The sequence below is a fragment of the Mustelus asterias genome, chromosome 28, assembly GCF_964213995.1.
Source record: "Mustelus asterias chromosome 28, sMusAst1.hap1.1, whole genome shotgun sequence".
Lineage (NCBI taxonomy): Eukaryota > Metazoa > Chordata > Chondrichthyes > Carcharhiniformes > Triakidae > Mustelus > Mustelus asterias.
The window spans coordinates 28,330,633-28,352,274 of NC_135828.1; the positions used below are offsets into that span (position 1 = coordinate 28,330,633).

The window sequence follows — 21,642 nt, forward strand, 5'->3', positions numbered from 1 at the left end:
AATTTACTGTTGTTGCTCCAATAGTGTGGCGCTCCCTCAGTGCTCTTCTTCCAACAGTGTAGCTCTTCCTCTGTATTACCCCTCAGACAGTGTGGCACTTTCTCATACTGATCCACTGGTGCAGCACTCCATCAGACAAACATACAGATTAGAAGCAGGAGGCCATTCGGCCTCTCGAACCTGCCGACCATTCAAATAATCATGCCTGATCTGATTGTTGCCTCAACTCCACATTCCACCCCACCCCCCGATAATCTTTAACTCCCTTCTTAGTCAAAAATCTATCTACCTCTGTCTTAAAAATATTCAGTGACCCTGCCCCCAAAGCTCTCTGGGGGAGAGAGTTTCAAAGATTCACAATCCTCACAGGGAGAATAAATCTTCTCAACTCCAACAGAAATGGGGAGATCGCTTATTTTAAACAGTGACCCCGGTTCCAGTCTCTCCACAAGAGGAAAGATCCTCTCAGCATCCACCCCGTCAACTCCCCATGGGATTTTATACGTTTCAATAAGATCACCTCTCAATCTTCTAAATTCCAAATGGATACAGGCCCAGCCTGACCAATGTTTCTTCGGTAGATAACCCCCTCATCCCAGCAATCAGTCGAGTGAACCTTCTCTAAAATGCCTCGAATGCAATTGCATCTTTCCTAAATAAGGAGACCAGAACTGTACACTAACCCCAGATGTGATCTCACCTGTGTAACTGTAGCAAAACTCCCAACTTTTATATCCCATTCCCTTTGCAATGAACATCAACGCTATTAACCACCCAACCAATCTTGGTGTCGTCTGCAAACTTGCTTATCATTATGCCGCCCGGACCTTCGAACCCAGCATCTGAGGGCGGATGGACAATTCAGCTCCCAGCCTGTTAGGTAATGGAGAGACTGCCACTTGTGCAGCATGAATGAGTTGTGGAATCGGGTGTGAGTTTACGCCATTCCAGCAGTGGGAACGGCACCTTCAGAACCGCCTGCCACTCAGAAACAAATTGGGGAATTCCGGTCGTTAACTCTGAATCATAGAATCCCTACAGTGCAGAAGGAGGCCATTCGGCCCATTGAGTCTGCACCGACCACAATCCCACCCAGGCCCTACCCCCACATATTTTACCCGCTAATCCCTCTAACCTACGCATTTCAGGAGTCTAAGGGGCAATTTTTAACCTGGCCAATCAACCTAACCCGCACATCTTTGGACTGTGGGAGGAAACCGGAGCACCCGGAGGAAACCCATGCAGACACGAGGAGAATGTGCAAACTCCACACAGACAGTGACCCAAGCCGGGAATCGAACCCGGGACCCTGGAGCTGTGAAGCAGCAGTGCTAACCACTGTGCTACCGTGCCGCCCCACTCCACAGATCTCTCAGCAAACAGTATAGGTACAAGTAAGGGGGAACGAGCCAAGTATATGAGGGAGAAAGGTGGTCATGATAGTAGATTTAGAGATAGCAGGAGTGAAGTATAAGCACCAGCATGGTGATGTCATGGTGGCACAGTGGTTAGCACTGCTGCTTCACAGCTCCAGGGACCTGGGTTCGATTCCCGGCTTGGGTCACTGTCTGTGCGGAGTTTGCACATTCTCCTCGTGTCTGCGTGGGTTTCCTCCGGGTGCTCCGGTTTCCTCCCACAGTCCAAAAATGTGCGGGTTAGGTTGATTGGCCATGCTAAAAATTGCCCCTTAGTGCCCTGAGATGCGTAGGTTAGAGGGATTAGTGGGTAAAATATGTAGGGATATGGGGGTAGGGCCTGGGTGGGGATTGTGGTCGGTGCAGACTCGATGGGCCGAATGGCCTCTTTCTGTACTGTAGGGTTTCTATGATTTCAGATGTTGCCAGACCTGCTGAGTTTTTCCAGCATTTTCTGGCTTTATTTCAGACCAGCGTCTGCAGTATTTTTTAAAAAAGTTATTTTATTCCATCCTCAGGCAAGGGATTGCACCCGATCCTGGGCGTGATCTGGTACAGCTTCTGCAGTATTTTGCATTTACTTGTTTCTCCAGTTTCCCATGATGGGCCTCGGGGCTGTTTATTGTTACTGTAGACAATGCTGCAGTGATTGGGACCATCAAGTCTACCCGATATAAAGGGGATAAGTTTCCCACTCAGGAACATTCACAATAGGAAACTTTCTCCAAGGATTTGTAATAGAAGTCACTGCAGAAGTTTGTAAGGGCTGTTCTTGTATCTACATTCAAATCTTCATAATCCACTGACAAGACATTGGGTTGAAAGTTATCGAGATGGATTTAGTTTCGGCTGATTTTAAAAACATGAAAGAATTGTGTGACTGGGGGAGGATTTTTACAGGAAGTTTGAAATAACTCCTCCGAGGCCGGTGTCCCTTCACCAGATTCTCTTTATTTACAAACTGAATTCCACTCCTAAGAGTGCTTCAGACACACAGTCAGAATGCAGAGTGTCAGTAACCCTGACACTCCTCATTTTATATAGATAAGCCGGAAATTGAGCCCGGATCCCTGGCGCTGTGAGGCAACAGTGCTAACCACTGTGTTGCCCAATCCACCAAGTCATCACCACATTTAAGATCATCCTGGTGCTGCTCTTGACATGTTTTACTATTTTCATTATAATCCCCTATCCTGGGGGTAATGGTGGAGTGGGGGATATGTTGGGCCACTCTATTTAGCATGAAGGATGAAGATGGGATTTTGTCTTTACACGGAATGTGTAGTATTGTCAAGTATATCTGTGACAGGACACTTACAGGTCGTTAGTTGAGATTAAACTGGAAACATTGCAAAGTGATCTGCTTGTTCTATTGAACAGCAAGTCCTGTAACATGGAATTACTGTTAGAGTTCTAAAAAAGATCAAAGCTCATTTAGTAACCTTCCTTCCATCATAAGATCATTAGTGAGGATATTCGCTGATGATTGCACAATGTTCAGCACCATTCACCACTCCTCAGATTCTGAAGCAGTCCATGTCCAAAAGCAGCAAGATCTGGTCAATATCCAGGCTTGGGCTGACAAGTGGCAGTAACATTCACGCCACACAAATGCCAGGCAAAGACCATCTCCAACAAGAGAGAATCTAACTATCGCCCCGTGACACTCAAAAACATGACTATTGCTGAATCCCCACCATCAAAATACTGGGGGGATTACCATTGACCAGAATTTTAACTGGACTAGCCATATAAATATTGTGGTCACAAGTGGGAACTGTACAGTGTACTGCAGGCTAAGCTCTCACTGGGAACTGTACAGTGTACTGCAGGCTAAGCTCTCACTGGGAACTGTACAGTGTACTGCTGGCTGTGCTCCCAGTGGCAACTGTACAGTGTACTGCAGGCTAAGCTCTCACTGGGAACTGTACAGTGTACTGCAGGCTAAGCTCTCACTGGGAACTGGACAGTGTTTTGCTGGTTGTGCTGCCACTGGCAACTGAACAGTGTTCTGCAGGCTGTGCTCCCAGTGGGAACTGTGCAGTGTTTGCAGGCTGTGCTGCCACTGGCAACTGAACAGTGTTCTGCAGGCTGTGCTCCCAGTGGGAACTGTACAGTGTACTGCAGGCTGTGCTCCCAGTGGGAGATGTTTACTGCTCACTGTGCTGCCAGTGGGAGATGTTTAGTGCTCACTGTGCTGCCAGTGGGAGATGTTTACTGCTCACTGTGCTGCCAGTGGGAGATGTTTAGTGCTCACTGTGCTCCCAGTGGGAGATGTTTACTGCTCACTGTGCTGCCAGTGGGAGATGTTTACTGCTCACTGTGCTGCCAGTGGGAGATGTTTACTGCAGGCTGTGCTCCCAGTGGGAGATGTTTACTGCTCACTGTGCTGCCAGTGGGAGATGTTTACTGCTCACTGTGCTGCCAGTGGGAGATGTTTACTGCAGGCTGTGCTCCCAGTGGGAGATGTTTACTGCAGGCTGTGCTCCCAGTGGGAGATGTTTAGTGCAGGCTGTGCTCCCAGTGGGAGATGTTTAGTGCAGGCTGTGCTCCCAGTGGGAGATGTTTAGTGCTCACTGTGCTCCCAGTGGGAGATGTTTACTGCAGGCTGTGCTCCCAGTGGGAGATGTTTAGTGCAGGCTGTGCTCCCAGTGGGAGATGTTTACTGCAGGCTGTGCTCCCAGTGGGAGATGTTTAGTGCAGGCTGTGCTCCCAGTGGGAGATGTTTAGTGCTCACTGTGCTCCCAGTGGGAGATGTTTAGTGCAGGCTGTGCTGTCTTGGGTATTATTTTGTTTTGAAGGAGATTTGAGGTTTGAAGTAGCTGAGGTCTGCTCTTTACTTGCAGCTATCGGTGGGTGAGGTTTGAGGTGTGCCGGCCTGGAGACGGGCAGGTTCCCCACGGGCTGCCGGAAGATGATGCCTCAATGAATTTTGAAGCTCTGAGGCAGCAGGTCTTTGAGGAAGGTTTGAACAGCCAGCCCACGTCAGGTAAGCACACCTTTCCATCCATCCCTCCGACAAGCTTGGAGTAACCTGTGAAAAATAACTTCGAGAGGAATATTTTAATGATTTGCAGAGTTATGGAGTTTGGTATAAATAATATTTTAATCTTTGTTTAAAATATAAACATAATCGTTTCTATTGAGTCTAGTGAGTGCAGTGGTTTCTTATTGGCTCTTCACTGCAGTTAAATTTAGCAGAGCGAGAGTAGCTGATGCAGTACAATTCCACAAATGCTCAAATCTTGAGGCTACTCTACCCATCTGACAGGAACAGCGACCTGGGTGCACTGTTGACCCACAAAGGGCATCATGTTAAACCTGATCCTATTCTAACCCAACCATCTCCGCTCAAGGCATTTACAGACTATTTCGGGATTCTATCCAATGTAGTACACAAGTCCCTCTCTCTCAGGCCCCCTCTTTACCTCCTCAAGTTTCCCCTTCCCCCCCCACGCACCAACCCCCCCCCCCCCCCCGCCCCACACCCCCAACATACCCGACGAACAAAAGAACCCCCCTTTTCTTTTACCCCTCCCCCCCCCCCCAATACAAATACCCCCCTGACCACCGCTCTGCATAAAAAAAGACGAACATGAATAAAAATGGAAAAGCTCCAGGGGGCAAGAAGACAACAAGCCACAATCTAAGGGCAAAGGCATCACAAGGGGCAACAGGGGTCGGACGTGAGCCAAACAAAAAGTGGCAGAGTGAGTAGAAAAGGGCACACATCCTCTCTGTGTACCACCATCATCTGATTGTACATAGTCAGCGTGGATTCGCAGATGGGAAATCATGTTTGATGACCTGTTGGAGTTTTTTGAGGATGTTACTAATAAAGTTGGGAATGGAGAGTCGATGGACGTGGTATATTTAGATTTTCAGAAAGCTTTTGATAAAGTTCTCCACAGGTGGTTACTTAGCAAAATAAAAGCACACAGGATAGGAGGCAATATACTGTCGTGGATTGCGCATTGGCCAACAGGCAGAGGACAGAGAGTAGGAATACACAGATCATTCTCGCGTCGGCAGGCTGTGGCAAGGATCAGTACTTAAGCCCCGGCTGTTCACAATACATATCAGTGATTTGGACGTGGGGAACAAATGTAATATCTCCAAGTCTGCAGATGGTACGCAGCCAGGCAGGAATGTGTGTTGTGAGGAAGATGTAAAGCAGCTACAGGCGGATTTGGATAAAGTTAGTGAGTGGGCAAGAACACGGCAGATGGGATATAATGTGGAAAAATGTGAGGTGATCCACTTTGGTGGGAGGAACAGATATTCAGAGTATTTCCCAAATGGGAAGAAATGAGAAAGCATAGATGTACAAAGGGTCCTGGGTGTCCTTGTCCGTAAGTCACTGAAGGATGCAGCAAGCTATTAGGAAGGCTAATGGAATGTTAGATTTTATCACAAGAGGATTTGATTACAGGAGTACTGAGGTCTTGCTTCAGTTGTATTGAAACTTGGTTGGACTGCACTTGGAGCACTGTGTGCAGCTTTGGTCCCCTTATCTCAGAAAGGATATTATTATCATAGAGGGAGCACAACAAGGTCTCACCAGACTTGTTCCTGGGATGGCGGGGCTGTCTTATGAAGAGAGATTGGGCAAACTGGGCCTGTATTCTCTAGAATTTCGAAGAATGAGAGGTGATCTCATTGAAACCTACAAAATATTTAAAGGAATAGACAGGGTCGGTGCGGGTAACCAGGGGCCACAATTTTAAAATAAGGAGGAAGCCACTGAGGGCCGAGATGAGGAGAAATTTCTTTACTCAGAGGGTTGTGAATCTTTGGAATTCTCTATCCCAGAGGAAGCTTAATCATTGAGTCTGTTTAAAGCAGGGATTCATAGATTTCTAATTGACAGTAACATCTGGGGATAGTGTGGACAAAAGGCATGATCATATTGAGTGGTGGAGCAGTCTTGATGGGCTGAATGGCCTGCTCCTGTTCCTATCATCATATTTATGTTGCAGCAAGAGTCAAAGTATTACAGCATCTTCACTGAGAGTCCCCTCCATAGAGCAGGAGGTGGGGGGAAGAGGAGGGGGGGGATGATGACTGACCACCATACACTCCCCCTCCATCCGGTGGGGGGGAGGGTGACTGACACAACTCACACTAACCCTCCATTGAGGAGGATGTGGTGGCTGGGTTGGAGGCAGGGTTTGGGGGGATTAGTGGTGAATGAACCCTGTACAGTGTTACTGAGTGGGAGAGCCCGGTTTAATGGGTGGTGTCTAATGTTTGTGCATTGAAACCAGACAACATTTCTCAAACTGATGGTGATCTGCCCACCAGAGCAAGCATCTTCGGATCAGGAGGATGGAATCCCAATTGAATCCAGACCTAAGGCCTGTCTGCCTGCATTAATATCTACGCACGACCAACAGCCTGGAGACACAGCTGACATTGGGCTGCACACCTCAGGTGGGTGAAAACTCCCGTCTGTAGTTTAATTTAGTAAACATACACTTTAATCTACGGGAGAACCTTCCTGATTCTGAGAGGCATTCGCACAGTCTGTGTTCTTTCTTTATTCTTCCATGGGACGTGGGTGTCACTGGCAAGGCCAGCATTTATTGCCCATCCTTAATTGCCCTTGTGTGTCTTCGCTAGGCCATTTCAGGGGGAAGAATCAACCGCATTGCTGTGGGTCTGGAGTCACATGTAGGCCAGACCAGGGATCGATTTCCTTCCCTCAGGGACATTAGTGAAGCTAATGGTTTCAGACTCTGACACCGATTTCCCGTACAGTCGGAGAAGGGTTTCCTTCCATCGCTAGCAAAGGCTGTGTTGTAGGGAAATATCCCTTTACCAGTGCAGAATAGAAGTTGAGTCGCAAATCAAGGTTCAAAGCGTGTCTTTATTGTACAATTGCTAGGATCCTAGGGAGATCCAACATAACCCGCTCCGTAACAGTGGGCTGGTCAGCTCGATCTCAATCAAATCACATCAGCGGTGTATCTTTATAGAGTTTCAAATTCGAGCGGGAACATTTAATTTGAGCGGGAACATTGGCTATATGTGTGTTATCTTATGTATTAAAATGGTCTATCAGTTTAAAAAGTCCCCAGGAAGTTTCATCGATTAGCATTTGTATGGTGTGTGTTCGTGTTAATGGGATTACTTGGTCCTGCCCCGGTGTCTAAATGCGTTTCCCATTATCTTCTCTGTGTGTCCTCTTATCTGAATTGATCTTATTGTTTTGTGTCTGTGTTTCCTGCTTGTGAGATTGAGTGTTAATGTCATCCTGTCCTGTTGGATGTCTGGAGTATTTCATTCTAATCTTTTATTTTTATATCTTAGTTTATCAGATTTTTATGTCTGCCTTGGCCGAATTTGTAATATTTCAGTGATAGCTTGGTTTTGATAACCCACTCTATGTCTCGTTTCGTAGAGATCTTGATCGTCCTTGGCCAGTTTAAAATGCAGCTGCGCGCTGTTGCTAGGCAGATTAGGGATCTTCCGTAGTCTTTGAAATTCGCGAGTCTCTCAGCTGTGCGGGGGGGGGACCCGATCGAATATCCATCCGGGGGTGCCCCTCTGCATTGTTGGCCCGTTATGAGTGGTGCCAATTAGTCCAATAAGTAAATATGTTTGATGATACAAAATATGGTTTTCTGGAAAATTTCCTCCTTCAGCTGGAAAACACTGATCTCCACTCTTCAATCCCGCTGTGATCCCAATGGCTCCAGCTTGGATTCTGATATCCCGACAATCTTTGAGAAAGGGAAAGTCCTTGGGTGGCGAGGTGGCTGTGGCTCCAATTCAATAGTGTTTTAACGTGTGGCAGAGTACACGGAACCCACAACACACTGACTGGCCCAAATATCCTCACCACAGCCTCAGGAATCCCGCCTGAGCAACAAGGCTCTGAGATCCAGGGCCTGGGCGAGGCAAAGTGTCAAATAAAATAAAGTAAATGTGAAAGTAAATATCAAAAGGAAACTATAAAAGAACTAAATATTATCAGTAAATTTGAGTACACAGATCATTCTGTTGTAGGACATCTTACTCCTGACTTGTTCCAATCCTTTCCGGGGGCAGCACGGGGGCCCAGTGGTTCGTGTTGCTGCCTCTCAGCGCCAGGGACCCGGGTTCGATTCCCAACTTGGGTCACTGTCTGTGTGGGGTTTGCACGTTCTCCCCGTGTCTGCATGGGTTTCCTCCGGGTGCTCCGGTTTCCTCCCACAGTCCAAAGACGTGCTGGTTGGCTGCATTGGCTAAATTCTCCCTCCGTGAACCCGAACAGGTGCCAGAGTGTGGCAACTGGGGGATTTTCACAGTGTTTTCATTGCAGTGTGAATGTAAGCCTTACCTGTGACTGATAAAATAAACTTTTACTTTAAAAAACTTTAAACTTTCCACTTCTGAAAAATATTACCCTTAAGAACCGTTAGCTGGAACGCAGGAAATCTGAGCAGTGACTCCCTCGACACCAAACGTGGACATTCACTTCTGTTCTGAACAAGATTCCTTTGCCTGGCACCCATGTGAGGTGCCTGTTGCTAACCAGCTCTCAGGCCAAGGCTGAATGTTGTCCCGGTCTTGCAGCATCTGGATTTTATGCCATAGTCTGTGTGGAAAGAGCTGTACAAATGGTGGATATGACCCCATTCCGAGATCTCCAACCCCATTCCAAGATTCCCAATCTCATTCCGAGATTCCCAACCCCATTCCGAGATTCCCAACCCCATTCCGAGATTCCCAACCTCATTCCGAGATTCCCAACCCCATTCTGAGATTCCCAACCCCATTCCGAGATTCCCAACCCCATTCCTGTTTCCAGCCATTTTGGTCACTTTGGGATACGGGTGCAGGTAGCGAGACCTCACGTGGCAGTTCCAAACTTGCCGGGAGTGGGACGTTCCAGGTGGCCTGAGATGTTGATGGCGTCGAGCCTGCCTTTTGCAGGAGACATGGTTCAAGGCTGTTTGGTTTTGAACCTTCTGGTGGAAGGGAGGTCACTGATGAGGCAGCTGAAGATGGTTGGGCCTAGAACACTATCCCGAGGGACACCTGCAGAGATGTCCTGAAGTTAAAATATTGACCCCCGTCCCACCTCAAGCATTTTCCTCTGTGATAAGGTATCACTCTGTCATTGTTTTTTCTGTTATTAGAACCATAGAATCCCTACAGTGCAGAGAGAGGCCATCCAGCCCATCAAATCCGCACTGAAAAAGCATCCCAACCAGGCCCTCCCCCTCTCCCTATCCCCCATGAGGGTGGCACGGTGGCACAGTGGTTAGCACTGCTGCCTCATAGCGCCAGGGACCCGGGTTCAATTGCGGCCTTGTGTGACTGTGTGGAGTCTGCACGTTCTCCCCGTGTCTGCGTGGGTTTCCTCCGGATGCTTCGGTTTCCTCCCACAGTCCAAAGATGTGTAGGTTAGGTAGATTGGCCGTGCTAAATTGCCCCTTAGTGTCAGCGGGACGAGCAGGGTAGATACATCGGGTTACGGGGATAGGGTCTGGGTGGGATTGTGGTCGGTGCAGGCACGATGGGCCAAATGGCCTCCTTCTGCACTGTAGGGATTCAATGAACCCTGTGCATTTAACATAGCTATCTATCTAACCTACAATTGGACACTCGGGGGCAATTCAGCATGGCTAATGCCACAGACCGAATACTGTTTTGTCTGTTGTTGTCTTTTCTTTATTTCTGATTGGATTATTTTTAAGATCAGTGAAGTTCAGTCAACGTCAGCATTGGAATGAACCATTGGGAAAATATTTATGGTGGAAATGTTGGCAACAAGTTGTTTCATCAGTTTTCAAGTGTGGAATGATGTTGGGAAAGGTGCTGGGAGTTAACAGAGGAATCTTACTGCAGCACCTGATCAAATCTTCCTCCAGAGAAAGAAGGGAAGATGGAGAGAGAAACTCACCAGTTTGGATAATAAGTGGGACTGGGTTTGACAAACTGACCTGTCCGTGCACTGTTCGCTCCACGTTGCTGATTTAATCTCGTTGTGATGTGTGAGTGTCGATGTTACTCATATTTCTTTTTCCCTATCCAATCAGGTAACTCAAGTCTTCAGCTCACACCAGCACTGCAGCGATCGCCCTCTCGAACAGCAAGTAGCCATCACTCCCTGCTCGCCTCAAACACATCGTCAGGGCCTTTAGTGCGAGGTAATAGTAAACCACCTGAATTCACAGCTAACAAAGCTCAGGAGACAACCTGGCTAAGCCTGGCAGTGGGGAGGATGGCTGTGCAATCATTGAACTGGGTAGGGTGGGGAAAGTGGGTGACGGGGAGTGGGAAAGTGGGTGACGGGGAGTGGGAAAGTGGGTGACGGGGAGTGGGAAAGTGGGTGACGGGGAGTGGGAAAGTGGGTGACGGGGAGTGGGAAAGTGGGTGACGGGGAGTGGGAAAGTGGGTGACGGGGAGTGGGAAAGTGGGTGACGGCGAGTGGGAAAGTGGGTGACGGGGAGTGGGAAAGTGGGTGACGGGGAGTGGGAAAGCAGGTGATGGGGAAGGGAGAATGGGTGATGCGGGGAGCCGGCTGGCGGGTTGGGGCGAGTGGGTAATGGAGCTGAGTTAGTGGGGTTTCAGAGGTTGCCGGTACTGCCCAAACTTAAGACAATACAAGATTCACGAAGCCAGCGTCTCCGTTTAAAAGACATAACTTTATTAACCAGCAGCCGCTAGGAGACCATCAAAAGGGTCAGGGCAGCTCTGAGATAGAACAGATAGACCTCTCCGATGAAATCTGATGTATACAATTCAAAACAGATCAATTATAGGTTTTTCTTATCAATTACTCCCGCCTGGAAATCACATGGTCTGGAATGGGGGGGTGGGGGTGAGTTAATGGGTTGTGATGAACAAAGCATCGTAGCTGTGAGGGACAGCTCGGTGGATAGGATATTATGATGTAGATAGGCTGGAAAATTGGGCGGGGATCCTGGATTCAGGATTCAATCCTGGACCGGGGAGCGGCGCGGGCTTGGAGGGCCGAAGGGCCTGTTCCTGTGCTGTATTGTTCTTTGTTCTTTGTTCTTTCATTAGCTTTACATCAATCATCTTCATTATACATAAATCAACAATAATACCTATCATATGCCTTAGCCAATTGCATCTTACCCTCTGACATGATGGCATTTTATTAGTCCGTTGAATCCGGAAGCTAACTCCTGTCCTGGCTGACCCCACTTCCATGTTGCCTAATAACTTCAGACACTTAGCCCAAAGTTCAAATGAACATTCTCATGGGTCCCCTACAGGTCACAGCCAAACTAGACTAACACATGACTCCACGTCTGGGAATGCATCCATCTTATTTGGACAGTGAATAAACCCTATTCATGAAATGTGATTAAGTGTTCTAAATGTTCTAGCCATTAGAAAGAAACTCTGTTGATTAAACCTTGTATATGTTCAAGGTTTCAACATTCCCTTAAAACATGACTGTAAGTCCTATTCCTCATTACCATTGTGCTTTGCAGTGAATTGCCTTTGGCTAAAATGAACCATATACCTTAAAAAGTACATGAATACATTCAGAATATCAGCATATATGTTTTAAAACCATAATCACTTGTTTTAAATCTCTTACTGCATCTCATATTAAGAAGTCTCACGAAACCAGGTTAAAGTCCAACAGGTTTATTTGGAATCATGAGCTTTCGGAGCTCTGCTCCTTCCTCGGGTGACGAGAGGAGGTGATGGGATGGGCAGAGCAGGTTAGGGGCGGGGTGGAGGGATGATGGAGGGGAGCTGGGAGGTGGATTGGGATGAGCGTGTGATTGTTGGGGGGTGGGGGTGCGGGGGGGTGGGGTTGGGGGGGGGGGGGGGGGTGGGGGGGAGCTGGGGGCCGGAGTTGAACAGGATGGTATTGGAATGATTCCACAAGCTGGCTGATGAAGTGAAGCAGGATAAAGGTTTGAGAAAAGGCAGTGTGAAAGGTAATGGGCAATGAGCAGGAAAGTTAACGAGGTTAACAGTGAAAAGTAGCAACACGTTGATTGTTTTGCTAAACATTTTTGTGCTGGACATCCGTGACGTTTCCGTGATCTTGTTTCAGCTTCACTGGATTTAACCCGGAGCCTGATTTCCCAGCAGCCTGTTTTAGCACAGATACCATCACCACAGCAACGGTTTACCTCAGCACAGCAGCACAGGCTATCGCCTGCATCATTCAGCTCCTCATCCTGACCGAGTGAGGAGAGACTTGGAGACGACTCGGAGAATAGAGGCAGCTGGTGCTTCCTGCGAATGTAAAGCTGCCTCGAGAGATGTGACTTTGAGATTCTGCACATGAACTGATTGCAATTGGGGATAAAGTTTTACAGTTTATCAAAACCTTCAGTACTCTTCAGTTAATTTACCCTCAGAACTTCAAATTTGTTCCTAATTATTGCTCAGCACAGGAGCATTCCGGATAGTTCTCACCGTGGAGTGAGTGAGATTCCGGATAGTTCTCACCGTGCAGTGAGTGAGATTCCGGATAGTTCTCACCATGCAGTGAGTGAGATTCCGGATAGTTCTCACTGTACAGTGAGTGAGATTCCGGATAGTTCTCACTGTACAGTGTGTGAGATTCCGGATAGTTCTCACTGTACAGTGAGTGAGATTCCGGATAGTTCTCACCGTGCAGTGTGTGAGATTCCGGATAGTTCTCACTGTACAGTGAGTGAGATTCCGGATAGTTCTCACCGTGCAGTGAGTGAGATTCCGGATAGTTCTCACCGTGCAGTGTGTGAGATTCCGGATAGTTCTCACTGTACAGTGAGTGAGATTCCGGATAGTTCTCACTGTACAGTGTGTGAGATTCCGGATAGTTCTCACTGTACAGTGAGTGAGATTCCGGATAGTTCTCACCGTGCAGTGTGTGAGATTCCGGATAGTTCTCACTGTACAGTGAGTGAGATTCCGGATAGTTCTCACCGTGCAGTGAGTGAGATTCCGGATAGTTCTCACCGTGCAGTGTGTGAGATTCCGGATAGTTCTCACTGTACAGTGAGTGAGATTCCGGATAGTTCTCACTGTACAGTGTGTGAGATTCCGGATAGTTCTCACTGTACAGTGAGTGAGATTCCGGATAGTTCTCACCGTGCAGTGTGTGAGATTCCGGATAGTTCTCACTGTACAGTGAGTGAGATTCCGGATAGTTCTCACCGTGCAGTGAGTGAGATTCCGGATAGTTCTCACCGTGCAGTGTGTGAGATTCCGGATAGTTCTCACTGTACAGTGAGTGAGATTCCGGATAGTTCTCACTGTACAGTGTGTGAGATTCCGGATAGTTCTCACTGTACAGTGAGTGAGATTCCGGATAGTTCTCACCGTGCAGTGTGTGAGATTCCGGATAGTTCTCACTGTACAGTGAGTGAGATTCCGGATAGTTCTCACCGTGCAGTGAGTGAGATTCCGGATAGTTCTCACCGTGCAGTGTGTGAGATTCCGGATAGTTCTCACTGTACAGTGAGTGAGATTCCGGGTAGTTCTCACTGTACAGTGAGTGAGATTCCGGGTAGTGTTCACCGTGCAGTGAGTGAGATTCCGGATAGTTCTCACTGTACAGTGAGTGAGATTCCGGATAGTTCTCACCGTGCAGTGAGTGAGATTCCGGATAGTTCTCACCGTGCAGTGAGTGAGATTCCGGATAGTTCTCACTGTACAATGAGAGATTCCGGATAGTGTTCACTGTACAGTGACTGAGATTCCGGATAGTTCTCACTGTACAATGAGAGATTCCGGATAGTGTTCACTGTACAGTGACTGAGATTCCAGATAGTTCTCACTGTACAGTGACTGAGATTCCGGATAGTTCTCACTGTACAGTGACTGAGATTCCAGATAGTTCTCACTGTACATTGTGTGAGATTCCGGATAGTTCTCACTGTACAGTGACTGAGATTCCGGATAGTTCTCACCGTGCAGTGTGTAACATCCCGGATAATACATAAGAACATAAGAAATAGGAGCAGGAGTAGGCCATCTAGCCCCTCAAGCCTGCTCCGCCATTCAATAAGATCATGGCTGATCTGAAGTGGTTCAGTTCCACTTACCCGCCCGCTCCCCATAACCCTTAATTCCCTTAATGGTTAAAAATCTCTCTATCTGTGACTTAAACACATTTAACGAGGTAGCCTCTACTGCTTCATTGGGCAGAGAATTCCAAAGATTCACTACCCTCTGGGAGAAGTTCCTCCTCAACTCTGTTTTAAACTGACTCCCCCGTATTTTGAGGCTATGCCCCCTAGTTCTTGTTTCCATTGTAAGTGGAAATAACCTCGCTGCTTCTACCCTGTCTAGCCCCTTCATTATCTTATATGTCTCTATAAGATCTCCCCTCAACCTTCTAAACTCCAGTGAGTACAGGCCCAGTCTACTCAATCTCTCCTGATAAGCTAACCCCCTCATCTCCGGAATCAACCTGGTGAACCTTCTCTGTACCCCCTCCAAAGCTAATATATCCTTTCTTAAATAAGGGGACCAAAATTGTACACAGTACTCTAGGTGCGGCCTCACCAGTACCCTGTACAGTTGCAGCATGACCTCCCTGCTTTTATACTCCATCCCTCTCGCGATAAAGGCCAACATTCCATTTGCCGCCTTGATTACCTGCTGCACCTGCAAACTGAGTTTTTGTGATTCATGCACAAGGACCCCCAGGTCCCTCTGCACAGTAGCATGTTGTAATTTTTCACCGTTTAAATAATAGTCCATTTTACTATTATTCCTTCCAAAGTGGATAACCTCACACTTACCAACGTTATACTCCATCTGCCAGATCCTTGCCCACTCACTTAGCCTATCCAAATCTCTCTGCAGACTCTCTGTGTCCTCCACGCAATTTGCTTTCCCACTCATCTTTGTGTTATCTGCAAACTTTGTTACCCTACACTCGGTCCCCTCCTCCAGATCGTCTATGTATATGGTAAATAGCTGAGGCCCCAGCACTGATCCATGCGGCACGCCACTAGTCACTGATTGCCAACCGGAAAAGCACCCATTTATTCCGACTCTCTGCTTTCTGTTAGATAGCCAATCCTCAATCCACGCTAACACTTTACCCCCAACTCCATGTACCTTTATCTTATGCAGCAACCTTTTGTGAGGCACCTTATCGAATGCCTTCTGGAAATCTAAATACACCACATCCACCGGTTCCCCTCTGTCAACCGCACTCGTTATATCCTCAAAAAATTCCAGTAAATTAGTCAAACATGACTTTCCCTTCATGAATCCATGGTGCGTCTGCTTGATTGAACCATTCTTTTCCAGGTGTCCTGCTATTTCTTCCTTAATGATTTTCACCGTACAGCATGTGAAATTCCGGATAGTTCTCACCGTGCAGTGAGAGAGTTTCCGGATAAGACCATAAGACATAGAAGCAGAGTTAGGCCACTCGGCCCATTGAGTCTGCCCCGCCATTCAATTATGGCTAATATCTTTCTCATCCCCATTCTCCTGCCTTTTCCCATAACCCCTGATCCCCTTATTAATCAAGAACCTATCTATCTCTGTCTTAAAGACACTCAATGACCTGGCCTCCACAGCCTTCTGCGGTAAAGAGTTCCACAGATTCACCACTCGCTGGCTGAAGAAATTCCTCCTCATCTCTGTTTTAAAGAATCGTCCCTTTAACCCTCTGGTTCTAGTTTTTCTGACTAGTGGAAACATCCTCTCCACGTCTCCTCTATCCAGGCCTCGCAGTATCCTGTAAGTTTCAATAAGATCCCTCCTCACCCTTCTAAACTCCGAGTACAGACCCAGAGTCCTCAACCGTTCATCATACGACAAGCTCTTCATTCCAGGGATCATTCTTATGAACCTCCTCTGGACCCTTTCCAAGGCCAGCACATCCTTCCTTAGATATGGGGCCCAGAACTGCTCACAATACTCCAAATGGGGTCTGACCAGAGCCTTATACAGCCTCAGAAGTACATCCCCGCTCTTATATTCCAGCCCTCTTGACATGAATGCTAACATTGCATTTGCCTTCCTAACTGCCGACTGAACCTGCACGTTAACCTTAAGAGAATCTTGAACCAGGACTCCCAAGTCCCTTTGTGTTTCTGATTTCCTAAGCATTTCCCCATTTAGAAAATAGTCGATGCCTCCATCCCTCCTTCCAAAGTGCATAACCTCACACTTTTCCACATTGTATTCCATCTGCCACTTCTTTGCCCACTCGCCGAACTTGTCCAAGTCCTTCTGCAGCCCCCCTGCTTCCTCAATATTACTTGACCCTGTACATATCTTTATATCATCTGCAAACTTGGCAACAGTGCCTTCAGTTCAAAGAACAAAGAACAGTACAGCACAGGAAACAGGCCCTTCGGCCCTCCAAGGCTGTGCCGCTCCTTGGTCCAACTGGACCAATCGTTTGTATCCCTCCATTCCCAGGCTGCTCATGTGACTATCCAGGTAAGTCTTAAACGATGTCAGCGTGCCTGCCTCCACCACCCTACTTGGCAGCGCATTCCAGGCCCCCACCACCCTCTGTGTAAAAAACGTCCCTCTGATATCTGAGTTATACTTCGCCCCTCTCACCTTGAGCCTGTGACCCCTCGTGATCGTCACCTCCGACCTGGGAAAAAGCTTCCCACTGTTCACCCTATCTATACCCTTCATAATCTTGTACAGTTCCTTCCTCCAAATCGTTAATGTATATTGAGAAAAGTTATGGTCATGATGTAGAGATGCCGGAGTTGGACTGGGGTAAACACAGTAAGAAGTCTAACAACACCAGGTTAAAGTCCAACAGGTTTATTTGGTAGCAAAAGCTTACCCACTCACCTTACAAAAGTTGTGGTCCCAGCACTGACCCCTGAGGCACACCACTAGTCACCGGTTGCCATCTTGAAAAAGACCCTTTTATCCCCAGTCTCTGCCTTCTGCCAGTCACAGTAAGAAGTCTCACAACACCAGGTTAAAGTCCAACAGGTTTATTTGGTAGCACAAGCCACTAGCTTTCGAAGCGCTGCTCCTTATCAGGTGAGTGGGATTTCAGTTCACAAACAGGGCATATGAAGACACCAACTCAATTTACAAAATAATGGTTGGAATGCGAGTCTTTACAGGTAATCAAGTCTTAAAGGTACAGACAATGTGAGTGGAGAGAGGGTTAAGCACAGGTTAAAGAGATGTGTATTGTCTCCAGCCAGAACAGTTAGTGAGATTTTGCAAGCCCAGGCAAGTCGTGGGGGTTACACATAGTGTGACATGAACCCAAGATCCCGGTTAAGGCCGTCCTCATGTGCGGAACTTGGCTATCATTCTGCCAGTCAACCAATCCTTTATCCATGCCAGGATCATACCCTTAACACCATGGGCACTTAACTTATTTAAGTCTCCTATGTGGCACCTTGTCAAAGGCCTTCTGGAAATGTAAATAAATCACGTCCACTAGCCCTCTTTTATCTAACTTCCTTGTTACCTCCTGAAAGAACTCTAACAGATTTGTCAGACATGACCTCCCCTTGACAAAGCCGTGCTGACTCAGTCCTACTTTATCATGCACTTCCAAGTACTCTGCGATCTCATCTTTAATAATGGACTCTAAAATCTTGCCAATGACCGAAGTCAGGCTAACCGGCCTATAATTTCCCATCTGCTGCCTCCCCCTACTTCTTAAATAGGGATAGTGTTCACCGTACAGTGTGAGAGATTCCGGATAGTTCTCACTGTATTGAGGAAGGATATTAGCTCCAACAATGTGGAATCTGTACAGGTCGAACTGAGAAAACACCAAGGGGCAAAAAACGGTGAGTGGGGTTTGTATATAGACCCCTAAACTGTAGTGTTGATGCTGGGAGTGACAAACAGAAAGTTAGAGATACATGCGAGAAAGAAACATCTCTAATTATGAGCGATTTTAATCTGCATATAGACTGGGCAAATCAAATTTGTCACAATATCCTAGATGATGAATTCCTGAAGTGTGTGCAGGATGGATAGACAATGGCAAAAATTCAAAGATAGCATGGGTTACAATTGTTTATCCCTGCCTCGTGCAAAACTGGAAAGATGGCCAAACCATGGCTTACAAGGGAAGTTAGAGATAGAATTAGATACCAGGAAGAGGTATACAAATTGGCCAGGAAAAACAACAGACCTGAGGATGGGAGCAGTTTAGAATTCAACAAAGGAGAACCAAGGGACTGATTAAGAAGGGGAAAATAGAGTATGAGAGTAATCTTGGAATAAGATTGGTGAAGGAAAATGTAGATCTCTTACAGTCAGAAACGGGAATTTGTGTGTCTCCTACAGACCTGTTTGCCCTGAGTCTGAACAGTGTATGACACTGGCCCCAAATGGCCACCACTGTTGCAGGAACCCATTCCCCCCCCCCCCCCCCCGCCGCTCCTCACCAGTACGGTTTCTCCCTCCCTGAACTTCCTTGTCTTTCCCTCACTTTGGGCCATCTGCCCTTCTTGGTTATTTGTTACCTCTGGCTCGATCTGGTCAAAGGTAGTCCTCAATCTGCAGCCAAACATCAATGATGCCGGGGAAGGTTGGGTCGTTGCATGAGGTGTGTTGCGATATGTGCTTAAGAATCGATTCACTCGCTTTCCAAGGGACTCTTCCCTTGGGAAACCTTGAGGGCCTGTTTTAAGGTCTGAGTAAATCTTTCGGCCTGGCCATTTGTCACAGGGTGATATGGAGCCGCCTTCACCTGCTGAACTCCTTGGTGGTTGACATAGTCCACAAATTCCTTTGCCATGAACTGTGCCCCATTGCCACTCAATATTTGATCAGGCTTACAAAACTCTTTGAGTTGCTCTATGGTCACCTCTGCCGACACCGACTTTATAACTGCTCCTTCTGGCCGTTTCCAGTGGCATTTATCACCACCAACAGCATCTTTCCCTCCACCAGACCCACAAAGTCTACTTGCACCTTTGCCAAGGATGTTCAGGCCATTTCCATGGATGCAAGGACGACAACGTGGTGCTTCCTGCACTTCGCACAGGATTCAATCTGGATCACTCACATCCTGTCTCATAGAATCACACAGTGCAGAAGAGGCCCTTCGGCCCATTAAGTCTGCATCGACATGTGAGAAACACCTGACCTCCCACATAATCCCATTTGCCAGCACTTGGCCCGTAGCCCTGAATGTTATGATGTGCCAAGTGCTCATCCAGATACTTTTTAAAGGATGTGAGGCATCCCGCCACCACCACCCTCCCAGGCAGTGCATTCCAGACCGTCACCACCCTCTGGGTAAAATAATTCTTACTCACATTCCCCCCTAAACCTCCTGCCCCTCACCTTGAACATATGTTCCCTCGTGACTGATCCTTCAACTAAGGGGAACAGCTCTCCTTATCCACCCTGTCCATGCCCTCATAATCTTCTGCACCTCGATCAGGTCGCCTCTCAGTCTTCTCTGCTCCAACAAAAACAACCCAAGCCTATCCAACCTCTCTTCACAACTTAAATGCTCCATCCCAGTGAGCATCCTGGTGAATCTCCTCCACCCCCTCCAGTGCAATCACATCCTTCCGATAATGTAATGACCAGAACTGCACACAGTACTCCAGCTGTGGCCTCACCAAAGTTCCATAAAACTCCAACATGACTTCCCTACTTTTGTAATCTATGCCTCGATTGATAAAGGCAAGTGTCCCATATGCCTTTTTCACCACTCTACTAACATGCCCTTCAAACTTCAGAGATCTGTGGATAAACACGCCAAGGTCCCTTTGTTCCACAGAACTTCCTAGTGTCCTACCAAACATTGAATATTTCCTTGTCAAATTCCTTCCAAAGTGACCTCACACTTTTCAGGGTTACATTCCATCTGCCATTTATCTGCCCATTTGACCATCCCATTTATATCTTCCTGTAGCCCAACACACTCCACCTCACTGCTAACCACCTGGTCAATCTTTGTATTAGCCAAAAACTTACTAATTCTACCCCCCATATTGTCATCAATGTTGTTTATATAAATGACGAATAATAGGGGGCCCAACACAGATCCCTGTGGTACGCCTGTGGACTTCCAGTCACTAAAGCAGCCTTCTGTCATCACCCCCTGTCTCCGACAACTGAGCCAATTTTGAATCCACTTCATCAAATTATCCTGTATCCCATGGGAATTTTTCTTCTTTACAAGTCTCCCACGTGGGACTTGTCAAAGGCTTTGCTGAAATCCATATAAACTACATCGACTGCACTGCCCTCATCTACACACCTGGTCACCTCCTCAAAAAATTCTTAATCGATATCACCCTCAAACCTGTCTCAATCCAGATTACTCACACACCTGTCTAAAATCTGGATCACTCACGAACCAGTCTCAGTCTGGATCACCGTCGATGGGTTACAGGAATACTCACTGGAACACTGAAGAGAGCGGTGAGGGGATAGTGCAGTGAATGTGTTGAAGTGATGAATTTTGAAAAGATTTTTTCAAGTATAAATGGTGGATCTGGTCCTGTATCTGTGAGTGGCAACTGAGGACGGACACCTGCTACTCAGTCCACATTTTGAGGTTGAAGAGTTGACCAACATTTTTACACCTGCCCTTCAATGACGTCCTTCCTGATAAACAGCAATTAGAATCCCTATCATGCAGAAGGAGGCCATTCAGCCCATCGAGTCTGCACCGACAACAATCCCACCTAGGCCTATCCCCACTAATCCTTACCTTGCTAATCCTACTAACTTATGCATCCTGGAACACTAAGGGGCAATTTAGCACGGCCAATGCACCTAACCCGCACATCTTTGGACTGTGGGAGGAAACCGGAGCACCTGGAGGAAACCCACACAGACACGGGGAGAACATGCAAACTCCACACAGACAGTGACCCGAGCCGGGAGTTGAACCCAGGTCCCTGGAGCTGTGAGGCAGCAGTGCTAACCACTGTGCTACTGTGTCGCCTTAAGGATTGGGCCTTTTGCTGGTTTCACTTTTGCAAATCCCTTCCGCTTTACAAGCAACTGAAATCATAATGTGGAGGAGGCAGTGGTGTAGTGATATTGTCACTGGAGTCAGGGTAATGCTCTGGGGCTTGGGGTTCAAATCCCGCCACAGCAGATGGTGAAATTTGAATTCAATAAATATCGAATTGAAACCATGAAACCATTGTTGTAAAAACCCACCTGGGTTCACTGATGTCACTTCACGGAAGGAAATTTACCAGATCCACAGCGGTGTTAACTGCTCTCTGCAATGACCATCAGTTCAAGGGCAATTAGGGTTGGGCTTTAAATGATTAATAGTCTAATGATAATACCATTATCCTGGAATAAG

At 47.2% G+C, this 21,642-nt stretch overlaps 1 protein-coding gene across 4 annotated transcripts in view; it reads left to right on the forward strand.

Moving 5' to 3' along the window:
- The window catches only part of tbrg1 (transforming growth factor beta regulator 1), a 95,365-nt gene extending 82,637 nt beyond the window's left edge, over positions 1–12,728 (forward strand). For all 4 annotated transcript variants that reach the window (XM_078199774.1, XM_078199775.1, XM_078199776.1 and 1 more), the window contains 4 exons: positions 4,262–4,404; positions 6,720–6,848; positions 10,445–10,555; positions 12,451–12,728. In XM_078199774.1, coding sequence (XP_078055900.1) covers positions 4,262–4,404; positions 6,720–6,848; positions 10,445–10,555; positions 12,451–12,581 — 514 coding nt within the window. In that variant the 3' untranslated portion in view covers positions 12,582–12,728. The remainder of the gene's footprint in view (positions 1–4,261; positions 4,405–6,719; positions 6,849–10,444; positions 10,556–12,450) is intronic.
- The last annotated feature ends 8,914 nt before the right edge of the window (positions 12,729–21,642 follow it).